The sequence below is a fragment of the Acartia tonsa genome, chromosome 13, assembly GCF_053477335.1.
Source record: "Acartia tonsa isolate MP-2025a chromosome 13, ASM5347733v1, whole genome shotgun sequence".
In the NCBI taxonomy this organism is placed as follows: Eukaryota; Metazoa; Arthropoda; class Copepoda; order Calanoida; family Acartiidae; genus Acartia; species Acartia tonsa.
The window spans coordinates 19,643,666-19,652,677 of NC_137272.1; the positions used below are offsets into that span (position 1 = coordinate 19,643,666).

General features: G+C 35.8%; 1 protein-coding gene across 1 annotated transcript; it reads right to left on the minus strand.

Annotated features, from left to right (window-relative positions):
* Nucleotides 1–4,599: 4,599 nt before the first annotated feature.
* LOC145304161 (uncharacterized) lies at nt 4,600–6,562 on the minus strand. Its single transcript, XM_080145927.1, has 2 exons — nt 5,400–6,562; nt 4,600–5,108 (listed from the first exon to the last, which is right to left on the minus strand). The coding sequence occupies exons 1-2, from the start codon at nt 6,124–6,126 to the stop codon at nt 4,831–4,833; spliced, it is 1,005 nt and encodes a 334-aa protein (XP_080002053.1). The 5' UTR covers nt 6,127–6,562; the 3' UTR covers nt 4,600–4,830.
* Nucleotides 6,563–9,012: the final 2,450 nt, after the last annotated feature.

The window sequence follows — 9,012 nt, forward strand, 5'->3', positions numbered from 1 at the left end:
CTAATCATGACATATAGACATTTCGTGTGACCAAAGAAAATTTAAGAAAATTTGGAAGGAAAGAACTATAAGATTACGAAAAAAGGATTTTTGATTAAAAAAATAGGAATTTGTTTAGAATTTAATAAAATTTTAATAAATTTTGTGAGAATCTCAACAGGTTTCTAGATGCGCTCCCCCGTAAAAGTAAGTTGAAAAGAAAGAAAAATTGTAAATTTAAATTTAAGTATTGTTATAAAGAAACATGTTGAAAAAAATGTTGAAAAGAAAATATTGGAAAGGAGTTGCTAAAAAATTGATAACAAACTGTAATGTAAAAATTTGTTGAATGAATTTAATTTAATTGCAGGGGTTAACATCTAGTAAGAACTCTATTTTGAACGACAACTCGACGACGGGGATGTAGGTATTTAGGTCGGACTCGAAGGACACAATGTACGCCTTCCAGGAGCTCCTGGTTGTATAGACCGGGACAAGGTAGTCTAAAATAAATTAGATAAATTAATTGAAAAATAAAATTGAAAAATAAAATTAAGTTGAAAAATGAATCGAAATTAAATTTGAATTTGAAAAGTTAAGAATAAAGAAGAATTTCTATGTGTATTAAGTCCTAGGTAGCTAATTTGTATTTAACGTTTCCCGGCCGTTTACAAAAAACTCCGACGTTCTTGAACTAAGTTTCAACCCTTGCTAAATTTCCAATGAATCCCTTAGTCCCTGAGACGACCATGTACAACCCCAATGAATGAAAAGAAGGAAAGAGAAAAAACGTTGCTTGAAGGCATCAAAATTTTGGTTGAAATTTAGGACAGAATGATCCGATGCTATAATTAAGTATGTCAAACCGATGCGTGAAATATTTGAGAAATGTACAAAAAAACCTTTTAATCGTATACTCATTTTAAATATGATAGGGATAAAGATTCCAAAAAATCAAAAAATCAAAAAAGAAGGATACTTGAATCCAGCTTAAATTGCTCTGGTGATTATGAGTATGAGTATGATGTTATGATATATTGTTGCCTGCATAAAGTGTAAAAATAAACTATTGATAAGTTAAAAATAAGAATAAAATGTAAGAAGATTAAGACTGAAAAATAAAGAATGAAAAATAAAGAATGAAACCATTATATTGAGTTTAATACAAAGTAAAAAGCTTTCCGTTTGAACTCCAGGAATGTAGGTATTGTTTTTAAATTTTCAGGTAATGTGTTCCAAAGTCTTGGGAAAAAATGTAATGGTGAATTGAATATAAAATTTCTATTGGCTTGATCTACTATAAATTATTTCTAAATCTGGTTTCATAATCATGAATTGTATCACGTGTGTTCCAGACACCATCAAAAACTCTTGGCTGCATATTGTTTTTATATTTGTACATAAATAAAAACACTTCGTATTCCATTTGTTTCCTGATTGGTAAAATTTCCAATTGTTTAAATAAAATATTTGATGGAAAACGGCGTGGTTTTTTTGCTATTAAGCGGCAGCACTCCTTTTGGAGCTTTAAGATTGGCTCCAATAAGGTGTTTGGAACAGCAGTGAATACAATTAAACAATAGTTGAGAACAGACTTTATGTAGGCAAAATAGAGCAATTTAAGATGTTGCGAGTCAAGTATATGACGCATTTGACGTAATGAGTATACGATTTTTAAAATTCTTTTGTGCATTAAATTAAAATGGACTTTGAAAGACAATTTCTCATCGATTTGAATACCCAGGTGCCTTGCGGCTTGTTCTCCAGGGTTACTATTCAAAAAAGTTATATGATCTAGTTTCTGGATTTTTTCTGGAAGGTTCTCTCCTTCATGGTTAGAATTAATAAAAACTGGAAACTGTTTTATAAGATTTTTTTCCTCTTCCGTGAAATTTTGCCTTGGCGATTGAAACAAAATAACCTTGGTTTTTTTGCTATTTATAATAAGTTTATTACTGTTGTACCATTCAGTAATTTGAGGAAGAGTATTTTCAATCTTAATAAACAGATCCCTAATGTTGTCAGCTGTTAAAAGACAAAATGTGTCATCTGCAAAAAGAGACAGCAATGCGTCTCTAGTGGCAGAGTCTAGATCATTAACTACGATAAGAAAGAGAAGTACACCGAGTGTACTTCCCTGGAGAACACCAATAAGGATAGATAGTACATCAGAAAATTCTCCCCCAAACGCAACCTGTTGTGACCGTCCTTCAAAGTAGCTTTCGAACCACCTCAGGACCACTCCACGGCAGCCATAATGCTCGAGTTTTTTCAACAAGATGTTTCGATCCACAAGATCGAAACACTTCTTGATATCAATTAATATCCCGGCGCACACTTTCTTTTCGGAAAGTGCCGCCGTGATACGATTGACAAGATCAAGAACATTATGTGCCGTGGAGAGGCCCGGACGGAATCCGAACTGTCGCGTGGAGAAAAAGGATCTTTCATCTAAAAATTCATATAGTGATTTGTACATGATCTTCTCGAGTGGCTTCGAGAATGTGTTGATGATAGAAACACCCCTCCAGCTATCTAAGCTGGTCAACGGCCCTGATTTATAAACGACTACATTCTTACTCACTTTCATCCCTGAGGGAAAAATTCCTTGTGAAAAACTAAGATTATATATGTGCGTCAATGGCCGCACCAGGTTAGCGGCACATTGAATTAAGAGTTTACAACTCACATCGTTCACGTCCTTGGCCGTCTTGGGCCTGCAGCTCGTTATTATGTTAAATACCTGGAGTTCATCCAGGGGAGGAATGAATATACTATCATTAATGGGGGGGGGTAAATAATCCCTAAAATCTTTTGATGTTTGAGGAATTTCAGGGGTAAGGTTCTCACCCAATTTTGCAAAGTGGGAATTAAAGGCGTTGGCTATTTCCTTTTTGTTCTCGATTTTTGCTCCATTAATTTCCAGGTATTCAAGATCACTTGAATACTTGGATTTACCCATTACCTCCCTTAATACTTGCCATACTTTGCGGCCATCTTTGCCCGCCTTTTCAAGCTCAGATTGATAGTATATTCTCTTTCTCTCCCTGCAAGCTCTCTGGTAATTATTACGGTAAGTTGAGTACCTATCCTTATTTTCTTCTGTTGGGTAACTCAAGGATTTCCTATACAACTTGTCCCTAAATCTATTGCACAGCAGAAGGTGATTAGACATCCATGGCGACTGCGGCATGGTCCTGCGATTATTGCGAATTTTGTCTTTGGGACAACATGAGTTGTAAAGATTAAAGAAAATTGAAAAAAATTTCGCATAGGCTAAATCAACATCCTCCGTGCTTAAGACCTCATCCCAATTTTGTATTGATAGTTCATAATTGAGGTTATCAATATTTGCTTCTTCCAAAAATCTTTTTTCAAAATATTGTGGTTTTTTTGGGGGTTTTGGAATGATATGTGAAAAGGAACTAGACAATACAAAATGGTCTGATAGGTCAGTGACAATTACATGTGAGTCAACAAAATTGTCCAGGAAATCCTTGCAAAAAATTGAATCAATCAATGAGTACGAGAAATTATGTACTCTGGTTGCTCTTAACGTTAAGGATAGATACCCATTACTTACCATTAAATTAAAAAAACGAGATGCAGGACCCAAGACGTCATAAGTCGTGAAGAGATTTAAGTTGTAGTCTCCCACAATGAATACAGGGAGGTTGCTATCATCAATCACATCTAAAAAGTCACCAAGTATGTTAAAAAATGATTCAAGGTAATCGGGATTTCTGTGTGGAGGTCTATAAACGTTAACTATCAATGCCTTAAAGCTCCCCAATGTGACTTTAACACACATAGTTTCAAAAATATGTGGCACAAAAAAATTTGGAAATAAAACTTTTGTTTGATATTTGCTATGAATAAACAGCCCTACTCCCCCGCCCCTCCCTTCTGGTCGGGGGGTGGAGATAAAGTTGTAATTTATTAAACTTAAACTATCTGTGTTCGAGTCCTGTGACAACCAGGTCTCCTGGACGGCGATGACCGATGGACCAACTCCCTCCAGAGAGGCCGTTTCAATTAGATTTCTTAACTGTTGGATTTTACTATTGAGACTTTGAATATTAATTGAAAAAATTTTAAAAAGTTGCTCATTTGTATTTTTAAATTTATTAAAAAGAGAATCTATGTCTATATAGTCACACTTAATGTTATAGTCGCTCGAGTATTCTTTAAACGTATCGTCATAGAGAATGCTAGTGATGTCATAGTTCACATTTTCATTTAGACACAAAATATCATCTACCTGGCTAGAACCAGCTGTCTAAGGATGTGTCTGGAGGCCATGGATCTGGAGATGCAGGTTCTGCTTCCGGTTCAGCTATGCAGGCAGGAGTTATCGGCAGGTGTTCCACTAAAATAATAACATATATAATAAACATGGTAAAAAATCTCTACTATTTCCCCCCCCCCCCCTACCCGCATCCAACGAGTATAATGATTTGATAAATTCAGTAAAAAAAAATCAGTAAGAAAATCAGTAAGAAGAATAATTCAGTAAATAAAGTAAATAAAGTTAATTTCAAAATTAATTTGCTAATTACTAATTACCAATTACCAGTATATGTTTACACAATTATCATTAATCAGTCTAATTCATTGAATTTGATTATTTTACGATTATTGACAGATTATACAGATTATAATAATAATGATAGTTATAAAAACGGCTAAGCGTAATAAGTTTGAGCTTTGATATTGATGTGTACCTAATAGTACCTAGTAATTGCTCAATTAAAGTGAAATTTGTACAAAATGTACACTACTAATATGACGATAACCTTTTCAAGGCTTAATTTTGACCCGATATCCATAGAGGAATGCTCGTGGCATTGTTCATGGTTTGGCAGCTGCTGACCTTGTCGATACTGAGGATGATGTTGCGTTAGTACCTGTGGTTGTAGAGCCTGGTGTAGTACCTGGGGCCGAGCCTGTCTTGGCGGGAATTGCGGCACCAGTATTCTCAATGGCAGGAAATTCGGCTGTGGAGATAGCATCAACAGTGACACTATGATTTGGAGAATGTTGATCCTCATGGTCCTGCTCTGTCTGGGCTCCACGCAGCTTGTTGTCCTTCAGGTCCTGCAGTAGGCTCTTTATCTCTGTTTCGAAACCTTGAAAGAAAAGGTTACGGTTAGATTGGCCATTTTCACGCATGAATTTTACAATCAAATTATCAGTGCTTAATATTTCCTGTAGGGGAGGCAGTGGGGAAATCAGCCCGATGTGGCTTCGAGCCATAGGATTCTGCACTTTTATCCACTTAGGGGGGCCATCTTTTGGTTGGAAGGCGACGCTGGTGCCCGACAGTTTAGTCCTAGACGCGATTCCTGCGCTGTGTAGGTAGGTCATCAAGCTTCTATTTGTGTCCGCAAGATCGTGGGCACACTTAAGAAAACTCTTACCGTCGAAGGATACTGCAGCGGCGCTGGTCCAACCTGTCTTGTCGCGAGCCTTCTTGTCCAACAGTTGTAAATGCTTCTTCTTGTTGAGCATGAACTGAAAAAGCATATGACGAGAGTAAAACCTGAAGATATAATTTCTGGGGCCTTTAACCCTCTGGCTTAGGGGATGAGAATACTCTATGGTATTAGAGTAATTGATGTTTGCGTCGGGGTCCTGTTCGACCAAGACAGGCCTGATGACAATGTCAAAAACCTCGCGACTTGTCGGCGTTTTATCAAGCCATGGGCACTGGACATTATTAACACGAATGCTCCACAGTCTGTCCCTTTGCTCCCTGTGAGCAAGTTGGGACAAGACATAATCATTGAGTGTGGATTGGCATTTTTCACGCGCATTTGCATTAACGACAAAGTTTTCAAAGTTTTTTGTTAATGACACCACTCGTACAGCAATTTGCTGTTCCGATGAAAGTTCACCACCTTCCATTAACGTACGAAGTTCATTCATTTCGTCGCGGTGTTTAACATTTAAAGTTTCAATTGAATCACGCAAACTACGAATCTCAGATAAAAAAGTTTTACTAAGAGTGTCGCTGCTCACCTTTTGAAGTTTCTTGTATGCTTGTACGCTCTCGGTTACGGCTTGACTGATGGCATCCTTTATGTCATTTTGTAAAAATGACCTTACTTGAGCTAAGGCATCCTGCGTTAGCAATTTCTTTGCCATTTTATAAGCAGCAACACTATATAATTGAGATGTATATTCGAGCGTGGTCAGATAAAAACTGGTGTAAAAACCCGCGTGTTACACTAATCAATCTAGATTAGCCAATAGCCTGAAGTCATGTGACCGAATGAGAGTGCGTTGGACCAATCAGATCTCTTATCTGTCGGTAGGAACTAATTCCTCCAATGAGAGGGCTTCGTTACCGGCAATTTGTGTCAGCTGATAGCCTGCCTAGAGAGAGTGTGTGTGGGGGTAGGACAGCTGAGGGAGAGGGGTTGGTGTGCGCCTTGCGAGTGTGTGTAGATGAGGGTATGATGACTGGGGGATGGGGTATCCTTGGGGGGAGTCAAAAAGGGTAGAGTGTCTACTCAGTGGCTACCATAGGTGTTGATAGCTGGAGGGTAGACTAAAGACTAAAGACTAAAGACTAAAGACTAAAGACTAAAGACTAAAGACTTTTTATTTATTTATTTTAGGCGACCAACTCAATCAATCTGGAGGAACATTATACAAACATGCTAAGGTTTAGCCCGCCCAGTACTGGAGGGTCTGCAGAAGGATCCAGCTATAGTTCATCTCTATGCCTTAGTCGCATTGATTCCCCATCTGCAGCAGACCTTTCAGCGGTAAGTTTGCTAAATTCGTTTAATATTATTAGTCGCCAAAAGTACGTGACTTGAGGTAAAGAATTTGGTGACTTTAGCTATGCGTATATATAATAAGTTATTTTAACCATAGCTCTTATCCCTTTCCAATGGTTAGCATTATAACTTTAGCGGTTTTAATAAAAATTTTCTAAAAGTATCAGGGCTGCTCAATTACCTATATGGGTAAGCATTATTATATTTCCCCCTGATTATTTGTTAAGATTTTCTGTTTTAACTAATATTTACTTCCCTATTTTAGGAAGCGGAAAATACACTTCCTCTGGTGGACGTGTTCGAGATCGATATACCATCCAGCCAATTCGGTTCCATGGGTAGTGAGATTCGGTTCCCATTGCCAGAGAGAATTGTTGGAGGTTTAGGGCGGCTGTGTCTTACAGTTGAGACTCCCACCCCATCTCTTCCGCCAGAGACTGCCTCAGAGACGGCTAGCCTGACTTCAGTTGCGCGTTCGTCTGATAATAGCAGGGAGGAGTCCGATGCTGAAGGTGTCCCTCGGCGACGGGGTTCTGCCGGCCCTAAGCGTACGCGTTGAAGTGGCGAATGTTAGCTTGGTCATAGACATTGTAATTTTTATTAGACAAAAACTGCTCAGACACGTGTGACAAAATTCTTAATCTATGTAACTAGTCAAAATAGTGATTACTATTTAGTAAAATATTAGACGTTATGACTTTCATACTGTACAAGACCAAATAATTTACACCATTGTTATGTTGTTATATCATTACATGTTAGCTTGTAAGGAACTTAGTATGTAAGGAAATAATGGTATAAGGTTGTATTTTCTTTTCCCCTAATTTAAAACTTCGTGTAATCTCAATTACTTTCGTCATAGTTGAACTAAATTTCTTTTCTCAATATTATATTAACAATTTTAATTTCAGCCTTATATCACAATTTATTCATTCTTGTTAGCTTTTAAGGGTTATGTATATAGATATTTAGTCGAACTAGCGCCTCAGTACCTTTTCTCTGATCTTTCATTTATATCCATCCCTGTGCATTAATCGTGAATTTTAATTGTGCTGTGATATATATAGAGGACCTGTAAATAGCATATATTTTTGTTGTAACCGATATCTAAGTAGACTGAAAGACTGACGTTAGACAAAGCTATTTAAATATGCTTATTCAAGTACTTGTAAGAGAGATATGTAAAGACTGTTTGTAAATTTTAATATTTGAGCAATTAAAGTAGTATCATTGATCGGGTAATTTCATTAAGGAAGAATTGTTTAACTTATTAAGGTTTAGAGTATATATCATTCTTCTTCAAAGCTATAGAACTTTACATCCCTTTAATTCTTACTACAATAGCCGTAAAACTTAAGTTTCGGGGTAAAATTTTCTTAGGCCTGTCATTAAAGCTAAATCTAAATTTTATTTCCACCAAATAGAATTTTCCTGATTTGAGTAGAGTCGTTGATAGGCTATGTGCCTATATATATATATATAAGTTTTTACATTTATTGCTCAATTATTTTTAATGATCTCGGAATTTTTCTTATGTGCCAGTATACAGCTTAAATCCAAAAAAAAATATTAACTAAATTTGTTAAAACTTGTCAGAAATTTTTTTTTTTTCTATTATCACAATTTTGTTTCCAAAGATTTGTTAAATGGGAGTTTATATCCTGTTTTAGAAATTGTCTTATCTTTATAATTTTCACCAAAAAGAAGTATTTGTCAAAAAAAAATTTTATACCTTTTCTAAAGATTATCTACTTTTGTTAAAATAAATATAGAGATTTTTAAGTAACATACATACTTTGTTAATTACTGGTTTAACATATGTTGTGTAAAATTACGTAGCTACTCTATAAGAGTTACTTGTTCGTTTGTCACGTTAGTAATGATAATAATTAGGTAAAATTGTTACCTTTATGAAGCGTTTTAGCTTAGTTTTGAAATTTGCTTATTTTATAACGATTAAATAAGTAATATCATTACCTGCTATGTTCTTTTGGTATCATAGTTACTTATATATGCGATTTATTTTCTTGCCATTTCTATCACTACCTTTTAGGGTAAATCCTTCAATAATAACGTAGTTTTTTTTTATAAAAACGTACAAGAGTATAAGTATGATATTGTATAGGTAAGTACGAGAGTATTATATTTTTCCGATTGGCAAAATCTTTTATATCATTGGGAATGTCCGTAAGTCTTTCCATCTGGATGCATTAGAAGTCAAGTCATAGGAATCATGTTAACTTGT

Bases quoted from the DNA above. Each gene is read 5' to 3' on its own strand.
- LOC145304161 (XM_080145927.1), bottom strand. From the start codon at position 6,126: ATGGCAAAGAAATTGCTAACGCAGGATGCCTTAGCTCAAGTAAGGTCA. The intron at 5,109-5,399 runs GTAAGAGTTTTC...TTTTCTTTCAAG, and splicing joins CGCTGCAGTATCCTTCGACG to GTTTCGAAACAGAGATAAAG.